The 15,901-nt window shown below is 34.9% G+C and overlaps 2 protein-coding genes across 2 annotated transcripts in view; both read left to right on the top strand.

Annotated features, from left to right (window-relative positions):
- The first annotated feature begins 306 nt into the window (after window positions 1-306).
- On the top strand, window positions 307-12,506 carry pcyt2 (phosphate cytidylyltransferase 2, ethanolamine). Its single transcript, XM_039682574.2, has 13 exons — window positions 307-557; window positions 2,111-2,199; window positions 2,307-2,468; window positions 3,157-3,223; window positions 3,325-3,409; window positions 3,492-3,533; window positions 4,462-4,600; window positions 4,754-4,836; window positions 6,222-6,299; window positions 8,841-8,906; window positions 10,561-10,626; window positions 10,712-10,800; window positions 10,885-12,506. Exons 1-13 carry the CDS (start codon window positions 445-447, stop codon window positions 10,997-10,999), a joined length of 1,194 nt encoding a protein of 397 aa, XP_039538508.1. The 5' UTR covers window positions 307-444; the 3' UTR covers window positions 11,000-12,506.
- Window positions 12,507-13,194: 688 nt separating this feature from the next.
- The window catches only part of gnav1 (guanine nucleotide binding protein (G protein) alpha v1), a 29,473-nt gene continuing 26,766 nt past the window's right edge, over window positions 13,195-15,901 (top strand). Inside the window, exons 1-2 of the mRNA XM_039682575.2 lie at window positions 13,195-13,749; window positions 14,261-14,352. Coding sequence (XP_039538509.1) covers window positions 13,620-13,749; window positions 14,261-14,352 — 222 coding nt within the window. The 5' untranslated portion in view covers window positions 13,195-13,619. The remainder of the gene's footprint in view (window positions 13,750-14,260; window positions 14,353-15,901) is intronic.

Here is a 15,901-nt window from a genome sequence, read left to right as displayed (position 1 = left end):
CCAAAGTGAAAAATTACACATTATATTCAAATGTTCCAAAAACATTCGATGCAATAGATTTTTTTCTGAAACAAAAATAGAAAGAAAGCTATTAATTATATTAGTGAATTAAATTACGCTAAAAAAAATAAACATTTTATGTGGATATTATAATTCAGACACATTTTTTATCACAGGTGTTTATCACATAGATATATAAATACATATAAACAAAAATTAAGCATAAATAAAGAATTAAAGTTTACGGTCTCGCCACTGCCCTGGCGTCACTTCCTAATCGGAGGGGCGGGGCATCGTGAAGAGGCGTGTTGCGCGCGCTGCGTCATCTTCGTTGCGCACATTCTCTCGAAAGGGCGTAGCGACTTTGCCGGTGTCATTCATTTCAACGCAGAGTGTAACAGCCGTTTTTAACGACTGTTCGGGGAGTTTATACGCATTAAAAGCATGATCATGAACGGAATCCATGCGGATGAGGAGGAGGTCAGAGAAGAGTCGAGCTCCCCCAGCCACAGCCCGGAGAAGAGGAAGCGGGTGATCCGGGTCTGGTGTGACGGCTGGTGAGTGACATCACACACTCATACGGTAATGAACACAAAGTGCGTATGTGTCTCTACAGCATCGTTACAGTGTCTTATAATGTTAGAATTCAACATAAGAAGATCTATTGTAGCACAGAGATGAATTTACCATGGTGTTGTTCTTTTACCACCAAAAAGTACCTTATCGGTATTATGGTGCTGCCAGAGTTATAGTATCACATTGTATTACTGTGGTGCCATGTCCAAAATATTCCGTTAACATGGTAACTTACTTTTCTTCCTTGATAACTTACTTAATTAATTGTTTTTACATTGTATTTTAAAATACCATAGTATTACCACAGATCATGTGAAAACAAACATAGTAGTATAGTGGTGTCCGGTGGCAATGTACTATGATATTTCCCATTGCATTGAATGATTACCATATCTATACAGCGTCGAGAACATAGTATTATCCTTGTAAAAAAAAAAAAAAAAAATCTTTTTAGAGTTGCTTTACAGCATATTTGAACACTGTTTGTATCACTGAATCATTATTTACCTGTTTATCCATGTAAAACTTGAAAACAAGCTGTACTATATAAAGCGTTATGTAAATAAAGTTGACCTAACTGGTTTGTTGTATTTGTATTTCCGTGTCCAAAAATCTAGTACATAATAATACATGGTACTTTTTGGTTAGGAAAGAGGAATGGTCAATTGATATTAGACTTGGTTATTTACTTGGTTAATTACCTTTGGCAGCAGGTTAGTATATGCAACACTGTTGTTATTGATAACTAAAACTGTTGAAAATAATTTTTCGTTTATTGAAAAAAAAGTATATATATATTAGATGGAAACCTTAAATAAAAATTATTAGAAATGTTGCCTTGGCAAATAACTAAAATAAGTAAGTTGAAGTACTAAAATTACTTAAACTAAAAAAATTATTAAAGCTATAAAAAACCCTAAAAACTAATAAAAATGACAATAGTACAAAAAAAAATACTCTAATAGTAAATAAATAATACTACAAAAAAATGATGCAGGCTCAAAAGTTTTCAGGTCATGTGATTTCTGAGCAATATTACAGATAGGAATTATAGAAGTGATATTACATGTGTCTCATGCCTACGCTAATTGTTTATAAAATGCAAAAAAAAAAAAAAATCTGAGTCGCATTATTGTTGCTATTCCATTTGGCGACACTAGAGCCTTAGAAATGGGACGCTTCACGTTTAAAGACGATATATTCATCCAAAATATGAGTTTATGAGTGATGAAATGAAGCTGATGTTATAAATAACCCAGTGTGAAGTGTGGTGCCCAGCAAGGAATCATGGGATATGGAATTGGAGATTATGTTCCCATGTAATCTCATCGGCCCAGCTAATGATATTAATAGGAGAATAGGGCTCGTCCTGGTTAGATAACCCACCGTCTCTAGTTACTCATTTGATTTGGCTTGCATTATTGTTATTTGTTACATCACCTGCGGTTTCTCTGTATCTGAATGCGGGTCATGTTTTTTTTTTTTGACCCTCATTAACTTTTTTTGTGTTTAAAGTCCACATCTGTCTCCACAGCTATGACATGGTGCACTACGGTCACTCTAACCAATTACGACAGGCCAAAGCGATGGGAGATTACCTTGTAGTAGGAGTACATACAGATGGTATGCTTCACACTTCATATTTCAGATCAAGGCTTTGTACTTTACATAAACACTGTAAATCCCTAATATATGAGGAAATGATCGAATATTTTCTATCTCACGTTCAGAGGAAATAGCCAAGCACAAGGGTCCTCCGGTCTTCACGCAGGCCGAGCGTTATAAAATGATACGGGCCATAAAATGGGTGGATGAGATTGTGGAAGGCGCGCCGTACGTCACAACGCTGGAGACGCTGGACAAATACAACTGTGATTTCTGTGTGCACGGAGGTGAGGGGATCCTTTAGATATTTAGACACACATACTAATGATCCATAATCATTTTAATATCTTTTAAGGTGCCGTTTTGTATATAATTTAGTATTTGATAATCATTTGTTTATAGTATACTCTTTGATTCTTAGAATTGTACAGCCTATTTTTGTTAAGTTCCTTTAAGAGTTCTGTAAATTAAGTTATGATTGAAAATTTTCTCACATAAAACATGTTGACGTTTATCAGAATACCCTAATTACTGAATAGGCATAATATTAACATATATGGCCATATGTTTATATGCTAATGGCTGTGATGTCAAAATCATGACAAGTTTTTTGCAGTTTATTCAAGTAAGTGATCTAAGTGGTTAAAGACCTGTACACACCAAGAATGATAACTATAAAGAAAACTATTAGTTTTGTTGTCTGCCACTTTAAGGCAAGAGATATTCTAATTGGCTGTCAATGTTTATCGTTCATTAGCTGAAAAAAAAAACATTATTCACTGTCATTATCTTTATAGTTGTGATGTGGACGTCTCTGTACTTAAAGTGTTAGAAAAATGATTAACTTTATAGTTAGTGATTTTTACATTGAAGGAAAAACCTGTTTTATTCAAAATTTCTCCCTTTAAAGCACACCATAGTTGAAATGTAAGCAAAATGGAATTGAATCTGAAATAAATTCATGTATTTTGCTAGATGACATCACATTGACCGTGGACGGGAAGGATACCTATGACGAGGTGAAGAGAATGGGCCGATATAGGTAAAGTCTAATGGTCCTCAGACATACACCTGTGGCACACCTCTGAATTCTGACCCAGGGATGGGTGTGACGCTTGTCAAAAATGTCGTTTTCGCCAACAGGGAATGTAAACGCACACAGGGAGTGTCTACGACAGACCTAGTGGGCCGTATGCTCCTGTTAACAAAGGCGCACCACAGTAACATTGTACGTATAATTGATCATTTATTTAAGAGTTATGTCAAGTGTTTCTGTCAGTCCCTAACTCGTATTCGCCTCTCTCTCTCAGGATAACACATCTTACCAGCTCCACACGGATAACTTTGGGAAGGTGAGTAGATTTAAGATACTCAGATATAATATATTATTGTATAATTTTTCAATGTCTTTTCATTTTTTCACCTCTGAAACGTAAAAATAACGTACATTTATATTCTCATAGCCCACAAATCATAATCTAGTTAAATACCGATGGATAATAATCAAGTCTTCGACATTATTTTCATTTTAAAATTTTGATTTGCTTGGAAAACTTTAATGGGTTGCTCTTTTTTGTAGTTCTCAATTTTATTTGTTGTTTATGAATTAAAAAAAATATATATATATGTATATGAAGAGTTCAGATGCAAAAGCCTCTAAGTGCCATTTGAAATTTTCTTCTAAAATGACCATTTTAATCAAGCTTGTATATTTAAATTCAGTAATTTCACTTAAATGACAATTAATAGGTAATCTTCATTGTCATTTAAGTTAAATTACTGAACTTAAATATACAAGCTTGATAAAAATTATCATTTTAGAAGAAAATTTCAAATGGCACTTAGAGGCTTTTGCATCTGAACTCTTCATATATATATATATATATATATATGTGTGTGTGTGTAATATATTTAAATGACCAGGAACAAATTTTCCCAGGAAAATCTTTCCACCGCAATCTAAAGTACCATGAAAATTTGTCCGATTTGCACCACAACAGATTTTTAAAAATGGTAGTTGAAATGAAGATTCATCCAATCAAAATGTGGCATGAACTCAACCAATCAGCTACTTCAGCTCACAAGTCCCACCCCCAAAAGTTCTTAAACTTTGAAAAAGTGCTACGTCGCAAGCAGGGACTTTCTGAGGGGGTCATTTTTACTCTGAACTTCATTTAGACCCTAACACACTGAGTACCACCCCAAACTCTCTAAGTTCCTGTGGTGGAAAACATACATTGTTACAAATGCAAAACTGTCTCGTTTATCTGTTCTCCTCAGGGTCCCAAAGGGCACAGTCCTTGGACCGGCGTCTCTCAGTTCCTGCAGACTTCTCAGAAGATCATCCAGTTCGCCTCAGGAAAAGAACCGCAGCCAGGAGACACCATCATATACGTGGCCGGAGCTTTCGACCTTTTCCGTATCCTTTTAAAATCCACTTGCCACTCCATGCTCGCCTTTTGAAGACATCCAGAAAGTCATGAAAATTTCAGTTGCAAGTTTTTAAGCAGAATTTGGGGGAAGCGATTAAAGATGTATTTATGTATTGGCCTTGATTATCTGACCCATATAGACATCGGTCATGTGGATTTCCTCGAAACTGTTCACAAACAAGCAGAGAAACCCTACGTCATTGTCGGACTGCACTTTGACCAGGTGCGTTTCATAACAACAAATAAACACGCACACCCACTTCACAAGAGTTTACAGATCTCTCTACTGTCATTGTGCTGGACAAAAAGGGAAACATTTGCTGTTTTTAATTCAAATTCTGATTGGACCAAAAAACAAATGTAAACCAGGATCGCTCACAAACCAGTTTTACAACGTTTTTGATAGGGCTGGGTAATAAATATTAATTTCTCGATATTAATCGATTCTCATTTTTACGAACCGATATCGATTCTTAAATCTCAAGAATCGATTAGTCATCCTGTTTCATTTGAATGAATGGAACATTGTTTCCAAAAAATCCTTTGTTACTATTGATATGAAACAAAGTATCAATTTTCAAATTACGTCCATTTTCTTTAGAAATTCAAAAACACAAATAGCGTTTTGGCGCTGTGGCGTGAGATCGCTCTGGCGCAGCTCAAGAGAAGCAGCAGCGCTGATCTCACTTCCGGCTTAATAATACCAGTCACAGCGCAAAATAAACATGAATGAGCATCTGAAAGTGTATTAAAAGATAAGAGTACAATCCGTATTGAAATCCGTATCATGTCACATTGATTCGCACAATCAGCGTTTCAACCGTGGAAAGACGTCAGTTAAACAGCTTGTAATCAATGTCACGTATCGTCATATTTACCTCAGAAAACCCACATAAACTCGTTAGTCAGCTAGAAAAAATAACTCTAGAGAGGAGCATTTTGCTAAATATATACACCATACATATGCTTTATAATCTTAATGTTCTTCAATATTTAATGCCTATTTGAATAAATCTGGCATGTTTTTATGACAGCCACCATTTAAATGTTTATATTTCATATAATCTTCTTATTATAAAAATAAATAAAAGTATAATTTAAGTGTTTGTATAGCTACAAAACAGTTCATTATTACCTTCATATTAGGCTAATGAAGCCTATAGGCTACAACTAGACTCCCATAGTTTACAGCATTAGTTAAGAGATTTGATTTCCTTGAGAAAATTTGCCATTTATTGTAACTGATATCCAGAATAATCAATATTGAATCGAAATCGAATCGAATTGCAAGCTTGTGAATCGAAATCGAATCGAATTGTGAAATTTGTGTCAATACCCAGCCCTAGTTTTTGAACTTCATCGCCTCGGATGGGAATGTGTTTAAGTTCCCTAAAATGTAGAATACCATAAACAGCACAGTTATGGTTACTATAAAACTGTGTTAATTTCTACTATAAACCAGAAATTACACAAAATTATAATTGTTCATTTCTATTGGTTATGTAATTGTGTCTGTAACTTATGTGTGAAATAGCAGTTGTGATGTGCAATAAATGTAATATTGTTATTGTCATGTTTATTAAGTGTGTTTATGTAATTGATTTGTAGGAAGTGAACCGCTACAAAGGGAAGAACTACCCCATCATGAATATTCATGAGAGAACTTTGAGTGTGCTGGCTTGCAGAGTGAGTGCCTAATTTCACGTCTCCTCCAATCATTTCTTTGCATTTCGCATAAAGGAGTGCATAACTTACCACCTACATTAACAATTTATTGGTTTGCATAAATTACTGAGTCTTCCAGTCAGTTCTCTGGATTGTGCATAATGTAGCGTCTCCAAATCTGTTTTATTACATTGTTTTTTGTATCCGTGACGCTCTTGTTTAAGAACAATGGGCCACTGTGTTTAGAGAGAGGGAGTGATATTACAAAAAAAGAGAGTGTAGGGGGCAGAAACATCTCAAGGTCAAAAGAACAAATATCACAAGCAATGAAAAAAGTTCATTAGTTCTGCATGTTTGTGAGATGGCCATTAAAAATCATGCACCGTGTGCTAATCCAAACATAACCTAGTTCACAAATCCTCTCGTTCATCCACAGCACACACACTTTCACGTATCAGGCACATAACAGCATACCTAAAGCATGACGTCGCTTCCCTCCCTCACACTGCGATCGCAATGCAAACCGCACGTGCGTGCCTTTCTGAAGACTGTCCCAGGGGATGATGGGAGGTTTCAGAAAGGCTTTAGGATTTTAGAAGTTTTTAGAAGCAATTTTAGGAATTGAGTGCTTTGAACTTAAAAACTCCCTGCGGTGAAAATCAAGTTTTTAATATGCGTTACGACGAACCATCAGGTAAATGTAGCAATTATCTATATTACCATGTTATGAAGAATTTTCCAATGAAGTTCTACATTTTTCAAAGCATTTCTAAGGACGCTGGTTTTTTGAAGGCAGATTGAGATGTTTGTGTAACATTAGCAACACAAGGCTAATCATAACTACAGTTATGCGTCCGACGTTGTAGAGAGCAATACATAAACACTTTATGAGTCTCCGGTTCAAACATATATGGCTGAATTAAACCAGTATTTCCATTTTCTTGCCATCTTGTTGCGTTTATTACAGTAAATTTGAGTGGATCAGGTAGTCCGAGCTAGATGCATGGAGACTAATTTGCATATTTATGGAAGCAAGGGTGTTGAGTTGCATTCAAGTTATTTTAAGGCATGAATAAGTTATTTTCACTGGAAAAAACATTTAAATTTGTAATTTTGGTGATTAAAATGAGTTTTAAGGGATAAAATTATTGACTACATGTGGACTTTAAGGTACTATAGAACTGTAGACCTGGAAATTTTCACTGGAAAAAACATTTATTTTCACTGAAAATAAAAAACATTTAAATATATTATTTTGGTCATCAAAATGAGTTTTAAGGGATAAAATTATTGACTACACATGGACTTTAAGGTACTATAGAACTGTAGACCTGGAAATTTTCACTGGAAAAAAACATTTAAATATGTAATTTTGGTGATCAAAATGAGTTTTAAGGGATAAAATTGACTACACTTGGACTTCAAGGAACTATATAACTGAAGACCTGGAAATTTTCACTGGAAAAAAACGTTTATTTTCACTGGAAAATACATTTAAATATGTAATTTTGGTCATCAAAATGAGTTTTAAGGGATAAAATTATTGACTACATGTGGACTTTAAGGAATTATAGAACCAGAGAACTAATGTTAGAACTTGGCAAACTAGACCTGGAGAACTTTGTGAATTTGGAGAACTCTGAGAACTTAAAACCTAAAGAAATGAAAAGTTAGAGAATGTAGAAACTAGACAATGTAGAACTTTGGAACTTAGAACTAAAGAAATTTGTGATCTTGGAGAACTCTGGAAAATTGAAAGGTAAAAAACCCTGAAAAGTTAGAGACGGTAAAATTTAAGGTTGAAGTGTAGAACTTTAGTACTTGGAGAACTCTGAAAATCTAAATCCTAAAGACATTACAACTTAAGTTAGAACTATAAAACTGGAGAATTTCTAGAAAGTAGAACCTAAAGCAATTACAACTTAAAGAATGCGGAACCATAGAACTGTAGACCTTGATGAACTTAGAACCGGAGAACTTATGTTAGAACTTGGCAAACTAGAACTGGAGAACTTTGCGAATTTGGAGATCCCTGAGAACTTAAAATCTAAAGAAATTAAAAGTTAGAGAATGTAGAACTTTGGAACTTAGAACTAAAGAAATGTGTGATCTTGGAGAACTCTGGAAAATCGAAAGGTAAAAAACCTGAAAAGTTAGAGACTGTAGAATTTAAGGTTGAAGTGTAGAACTTTAGTACTTGGAGAACTCTGAAAATCTAAATCCTAAAGACATAACAACTTAAGTTAGAACTATAAAACTGGAGAATTTCTAGAAAGTAGAACCTAAAGCAATTACAACATAAAGAATGCGGAACCTGGGCAGCGTTGAACTTTAGAACTTTTAATTTCTTTTAAGTTGTACATTTGCAGAGTTCTCCAAGAACTTGAAGAACTATTGAACTGGAGAATTTCTCTAAAGTAAAACCTAAAGAAGTTACAACTTCAAGAATTTAGAACCTAGACCGTTTAGAACTTGCTGTTCTAGAAGAATTTACTGTAGAACTTTGAGTTGAGTTTCTAATTGTTCATTTAGGCTGTGAATAACCGATTCTCTTGTGTTCAGTACGTGTCAGAGGTTGTGATCGGGGCTCCGTACGCAGTAGGAAAAGATCTTCTGGATCACTTTAAGGTACAGTACTAAAGCAGTGCAACTTTACATTGTTCATTCATTGTGGTGAATAAGCAACTAGTTTCGATTTAAGCCTCTTCCAGACACAATAACACAATAAAAGGCTTTGAGTGTGAAGAGAACGTGGTTTGGGTGATTCACACAGTACGATATTGAGGCATAAAGCTGTGTGTGTGTTGTGTACTGCTCTGGGACAGCAGCCAAATTCAGAGGCTTTAGTGACAGACCACTATTTCAGCAATTCTGTGTTGTTGTTCTCCAGGAACAATCCAGAGATTTACTGCTCGCCTCTTTAACCAGAAACCCTCAGACAGTTACAGAGAGTTCAATCGCACATTATAGTTTAACTCAACAGAGAGCTTGGGACATTTTTCTAAATAATTACAAAGGGCGCAATTATCAAATTATTGGGTGTTTTCTGCACTATTTAGTACATGTAGGTTAATTTACTATGGATTTATATATTGGTGCATATAATAAAATGTGTATATATACAGTATCTCACAAAAGTGAGTACACCCCTCACATTTTATCCCAGCAACAACCCTGTGCCCAGGAGGATTAAAGCAGTGCTAAATGTTGCTCACACAAAATATTGACACTTTGGGGACAGTTTGGACATTAGGGTGTACTCACTTTTGTTGTCAGCTATTTTGACAATAATGGCTGTATGTTGAGTTCTTTTCAGAAGACAGTAAATATATATTGCTATACAAGCAGCACATTTACTACTCTAAAATAAATCCAAGTTTCATTTCTATATCATTTCTATATTTTCTAAATATGAGGGGTGTACTCACTTTCGTGAGATACTGTATGTACACACACACACACACACTAAATTTCTATGTATATCAAACAATTTTATAAAATATAATATAATATATATATATATATATATATATATATATATATTTACTAGTGACATTTTTTTCTTATACTTTATAAAATTTTACGATATACATAGAAATTTGGTTCTGAAATAATTATGGAAGAGTTAATATCTGTCATTATCTGCTTAATTTTAATAAATGTTTTAATTAAGCAGAAAATAATGTTTCTTTTTCAGTTTCTAAGTTTCTTTTTTCATTCTTTTTCAGCACTAAAATTATATCCATCTTTTACATTACAATATTTTGAAACCTGAATTTAATACATTTTATCATCGTTTTTCTATGTTTTACGCAGAAAATGTAATTTTATTTTTTTTAGTTTCTAAGATTTTCCATTATATTACCATTCCTTTTTTCCATTATTTATTCAGTGACAAATTTTGAAAATTTAATCTTTTTGTTTTTACATTTTGAAATGTTAGATATACTTGTAATGCTTATAATTAATCTTATAATTTTTAAAAACGTATTAAGCAGATACTTTTTTTTCTGTGTATTCAGTGTATTATTTAAGTTTACTCTTTTCCATTATATGTTATCATCAGTACCAAATTTCCAAAGCACTGAACTGATTTTAATCTTTCTGTCTAAACTAATCTTTTTATTTTTATTTTAATACCTGACTTTAACAATACCTGAATTTATATATCTGATATTGATAATTATCTGATCATCTGAAAGTGTCTCGGTATCGTAACATTATCCACAGCAGAATCTGCATTCGTTTATCTCCAGCTGACTGTGTTTGTGTCTGACTGTAGGTGGATCTGGTGTGTCATGGGAAGACGGAAGTGTTTCCCGACAGCGACAGTACAGACCCTTACGATGTGAGTAAAGTCTTCTAACATGCATCATCTCTGAATTATCTTCTTCTCTATAAACCCTGTTTTCAAGCTGTTTCTCTCTTCTCAGGAGCCGAAGAAGCGAGGTATTTTCCGCATCTTAGACAGCGGCAGCAATCTGACCACTGATGACATCGTGCAGAGAATCATTGAGAACAGGTGTGAAAAATAATACAAAATATGAAAACGTTGCTCGCTTAAAGTGTTTACGAACATATGCAAATCTCTCTTTTTGTCCGGTAGATTGCAGTTTGAGGCCAGGAACCAGAAGAAGGAAGCGAAAGAGATGGCCATGATCGAGGCTTTGAAGCAGAAAGATGATTCGCTGAAGACCGAGGCGGCTCTCGCGAAGAATTAACCGAACTATCCAAACCGAACAAATCAAGGGGTTCGACGTAGAACGAAAATTGCCCCCGGACCGTTAAAAAATGCCTCGATTTACGAACAGTGCCCGCATTTTAATGAACATGTCGGAACACGGACTTGCTTTTATATGTTGTACGACTCTTGTTTGATGGCAACTACACTTTTAATGGTACCAAATAATTTTGCGCCATTTTACGAGGGATTATGGGAAAATCGTGTTTTGTTTTTCTCAGTTGGTGATCCATCCGCACGTATTCGTAGATGAGCAGAGAAATGGTTTGTGGAGGAACACTTCATGTTGACTACGTTGGTATGTGTAAGACTAATTGGGTTTTATTCGGGCATTTTTCTTTAAAATTTTGTTTTTTATTTGGGTGAATCTCATGGAAACAAATCCAGGTCACATTTACCCCAAAATCAAAAAAAATATTTGTGCATAAAAATAGCAGTTTTAAGATTATTAAATGTTTTTGCATTGTGACATTATTTTTAAAATTTCAAATCATTTCCATCCATATTCTCATTACCATAATACATTTGAATATTTTGCACATTATTTTCAGTATTGATTCTCATTATATACATATATATATATAAATGCTGTAATACAATGATAATTTTTGTATAAATTAAGGATTTACTACCATATATTAATCATTTACGATATACTATACTAATATCTATATATATATTTCTATATTTGGGGTAATGAGATTTTGGCTAATGGAAAAATTGGCAAAGTTCTTATCTGAATAATAATCTTCAGCAATCTTTTTAATGGTCCTAATGTGTGTGTGTGTGTGTGTGTGTGTGTGTGTGTGTGTGTGTGTGTGTGTGTGTATCAGTAAAATGTGATCTGGGTATGTTTTGACAGGCTTTACCCCGGTATCTTTTAATCTAGTGGTGCTGTTGTAGTTTTACCCGTCTCATCATAACTAAGTTTGATGCGTGTGTTGTGAAAAAAAAAATTCAGAACTGAAGTTTTGTCGAATATCGTTCCATATGTTGTTCACAGTCACATACTGTATCTGGCATTTTTACTGTTATTAATTTCTTTCTCATACCTTTAATTGTTGTGAAGTGATCAAAATCACAACCAAAGACTGACCTCAGGTGATTCTTAGATGTCAGGACGATGAGATGTACAAAATGCATCGATAGTTTGTCACACTTTCATTCATTTTAATGTACGACATAAATATTCTTTATCTTTTTGCAGTTTTATCACCTGTTTCTGTTTTGAATGCATTACGAAGCACATTGTTTTTAAAGAAATCTGTATTTTTAGAGTGAATTGCTGTGAAAAAACACTAATTTGAAGTCTCTTCGTCACAGATGTGAGCAGAAATGTTAAGTGACCAATTCTGAGTGTACCTTTAGATGCTGAATGTTGATGGCGTTATTGTCTTCAGGCAATCTTTAACTTATTGGATCTCATCCCATAACCAGTGAATCGTCAAAACAATTATTTTCACAATAAAAAAAAGTATCAAAACATGTGTCAATGTATCAACAGTTGAATTTTTAGAGAAGACTAATGGTTTTCAATGTTTTGTTTTCCTAATCAATATTTATTGAGGAGTTTATGTGATTTTTGTACATAAACACAATGTGAAGAAAAGCATAATGCACTATTGTACAGCACGTTAGGTTAATTTTGTGTAAAAACATTAAACTATTAAGAAAGTGTAATATTACCTCAAATATTATTTTTCTCCTAAGTTTTAGATTTATCTGAGATCCCAACTGCCATCAATTACTAATACGTGTACTAATCAAAGTTTAGGTTAATACTTGATACAAAATGTATGTTTTTTTTTTGTTTTTTTTTTTGAATAAGTACATGTTTTAGTTTTGTTGTGTATTATATTAAAAACTATTTAGTGCAATTAACCCTTATATTTTATTTAAAATTTCATATATTTTATTGGTGATATGCTATATATATACGATATACTTCATTTTTGTTTTATTTGTGTATAATTCATTTTTTTTATATTATTAATGATTAATTAATTTATTAGTTTATCTAACTGAATTAGTACATTTAATGTTATATGGATTTCAGGGACTGTCCGCTTTTTCGCACAGCTCGTGCGTTGGACGAAACCCATCTCAGGTGACAACGTTCCACAAACATCACGTCACTTCCTTCCTAAAGAAAGCGGACACCCCCCAAAAAGCAAAAACGCTCTGTGACTACACTACACACACCATTTAGCTGACCCGTAATAAACAGGTAGTGTTGTGTTGTGGATTAGGAGTGTATGCGCGGCGTCAGTGTTGAGCTCTCACACGCACGAGCGCCCAGTCTGACGAAACTAACCGGCAACTGACGAATTTGAAACTTTTTTCCCCTCTTTCTTCCTGTCCGACCGTGTCTATCCCAGTTTGTCTCTCTTTAACAATAGAGTTAGATTTCTCCAGCTCCAAAAACACGCGCAATTGACTTTGGTGTCATTTTTACGCGTTAACCGGGACTTTGGATAAGAGCGCGCGGGATCTCACCGGGATGTTTTCACGCGACTTTAAACGTTCCTCTTCGATTCCACCCGTGGTCTTGGGATTTCTGCTGGATCTTTAGCTCTTTAGGAAAGACATGAGCTCTGGATATGGGTCTGTGTCTGGGCTCAGAGGTGACAGAGGAGGGAAAGAAGGCGAAGATCCACAGCTCGCAGATAGACAGAGATCTGTACGAGTACGCCAAGAGAGAGATGAACGTGGTGAAGATCCTCATGCTGGGTAACACAGCTCTCGTCCTGATGTTTGCTCATCTCCCCATTGCTTTTAGTTGAAATAACATGGATTTTGATGTTTACATGGGCCTACTTGAACGTTAGACGTGTAATTTTAGGTAAATAGTTTACTAAGCTTCAGTTAATGAGTTCAAGCAACAAATATGAGATTGCAATTGGAAGTTTATTGGTGTACATAGCAAATCTCAGTTAAAACTGAGAATTTGCACCTCAGATATGGGTTGAACCTGAAGCTTGTATCTGATTCTGTGCTGTTATTAAACATTTGGGCTGAAATCTTCAAGTTTATATGTTAAAACCTCATATCTAAAATGCTGTAGGCTCAAACTAGACATTTGGGCTACCAACCGAAAAAGGTATTTTTTCATGAACTATCATGGTTAAACATTTGACACCTAATCTATGTAATCCTGTAGGACTATTTATGTAATGTTCTTTGGTTTCAGGTAATAACTAAATACTACTTTGGTCATTTTATGGTCCTTTTTTTGATGTAGGTGCTGCAGAAAGTGGGAAAAGTACATTGGTCAAACAGATGAAGATTATCCACAGTCATGGATTCACCAAACAAGAACTAACCAGTTTTAAGGTAATGAATTTTTTCCACACACTGGATGCCCACCAGTGTAGAAGGGTTATTGCGTTAACATTTGTTCTTATCTGTACTACTACTGTATTTAGTCAGTTTTCTCTGTACTTCCTCTATCATTTGGTAAATCAAGCCTCTCTGTGTGTGTGTTTGGGGATTATTAAAAGTTTAAGGGTTCACTGGTTCAGCTGTGAAACATGACCTCAGTTGAACGGAAGACTGGATCTTGCCTCAGCATTTTTTTTTTGTTCAGTTAGGAAGAGACAAAGGAGAGGGGGAAGGAAAAACAAAAAAGTTTGTGAAGTTACAAACTGTAAAATTTTCAACTTCCGTGCACATTTTCTTTCAAATTTGTCCCAATAATATATAAGTTTATCAGCGCAGCACTTCCTCTAAACTCAACCATCTCTTTTTTTGACCTGTCACTCGCAAGTGTTACCATGACAACAATGTGAAGCCACACACTGGCTCCTTTAGACTAACCTGTGGACTTGTATGCCGGATCGCCTTGGAAACAGAGCGGACACTGATTGGCTCATTCATTGTAAATCGCAGCCAGCAGAGTGTCTGAGCTGAGTTCTCAACATGCTCATTAGCCCTGGGCTGGTAGCGCTAAAACCGCAGTCTTTGACTGTCATTTTGGGGCTAAATGTCATCTTTGTGAACAACAATAGTTGTTATTCAATCCAGTTCTTCAGTTAACCAAAAAGACCCTAGGCTAGGGGCTTGGCAGTATGAATGACAGTAATTTGATATCACGATAAATCATATATACATGACGATATTGTTATTCTTGGTCTAAAATTCAATGGAAATTAAGAAAAAAAAACATTAGTAGTAAGTTACAAAAGGCTATTTTATTGCTACATATAGACATTACAGTTCAGCTTGCAAAAATAGACGCATTATTTCATATAGATCAAACTTTGCTGGGCCGAATACAGAGCCTTGAGGTACCCCGTACTCAAAACGCTACTTAAACATGACTTTACTACAAATTTAGGCTTTGTATGACCTCTTTTAGCTTGTGAGTGACAGGTTAAAGAGGTGTACTGTGAGTTTGTTGACTTTAGAGAAAGTTCACACTGACTGTCGAATGCACAGATAACGGCTAACTTTTTTTTTTCCTTAGCTTGTCTTTAAGAGAATGCTACGGTATTTCGATACTTCACGTTTAATAAAAGCAGCTTTGATCCTTTGGGACTCTGGAATCCATCTAATATTTGTGCAGTGATGTTTATCAAACTAACTGAGCATTAGAGCACATGTTTCTAGTCAGGTCTTTCTCCAGTTGCTTTATAAATCAGCTGAGCAACGAGTTGTCCGTTGTATCTCCTGTGAAGTGCCAGGTGCAGATCCGCATGTGTGCTAGCTTGATTTAAACTGAGACTTTATGTACCATGTTCTCTTCATTAAACCTTCCCTCAGGGTCTGTTTGTGTTGGTGACACTTTTCAGTGTGCTTGAATTAGATTGATGTGCTGAGAATGTACCAGTGGGGTTTTTGAAGCGCCTCGGGGAATACTTTAAAACCCCAATAACCCCCCATT

This window comes from Pimephales promelas, chromosome 2 (genome assembly GCF_988280905.1).
Source record: "Pimephales promelas chromosome 2, fPimPro1.hap1.1, whole genome shotgun sequence".
Lineage (NCBI taxonomy): Eukaryota > Metazoa > Chordata > Actinopteri > Cypriniformes > Leuciscidae > Pimephales > Pimephales promelas.
Note: the sequence above shows the minus strand (reverse complement) of the source record. Positions and strands in the feature narration are given on the sequence as shown.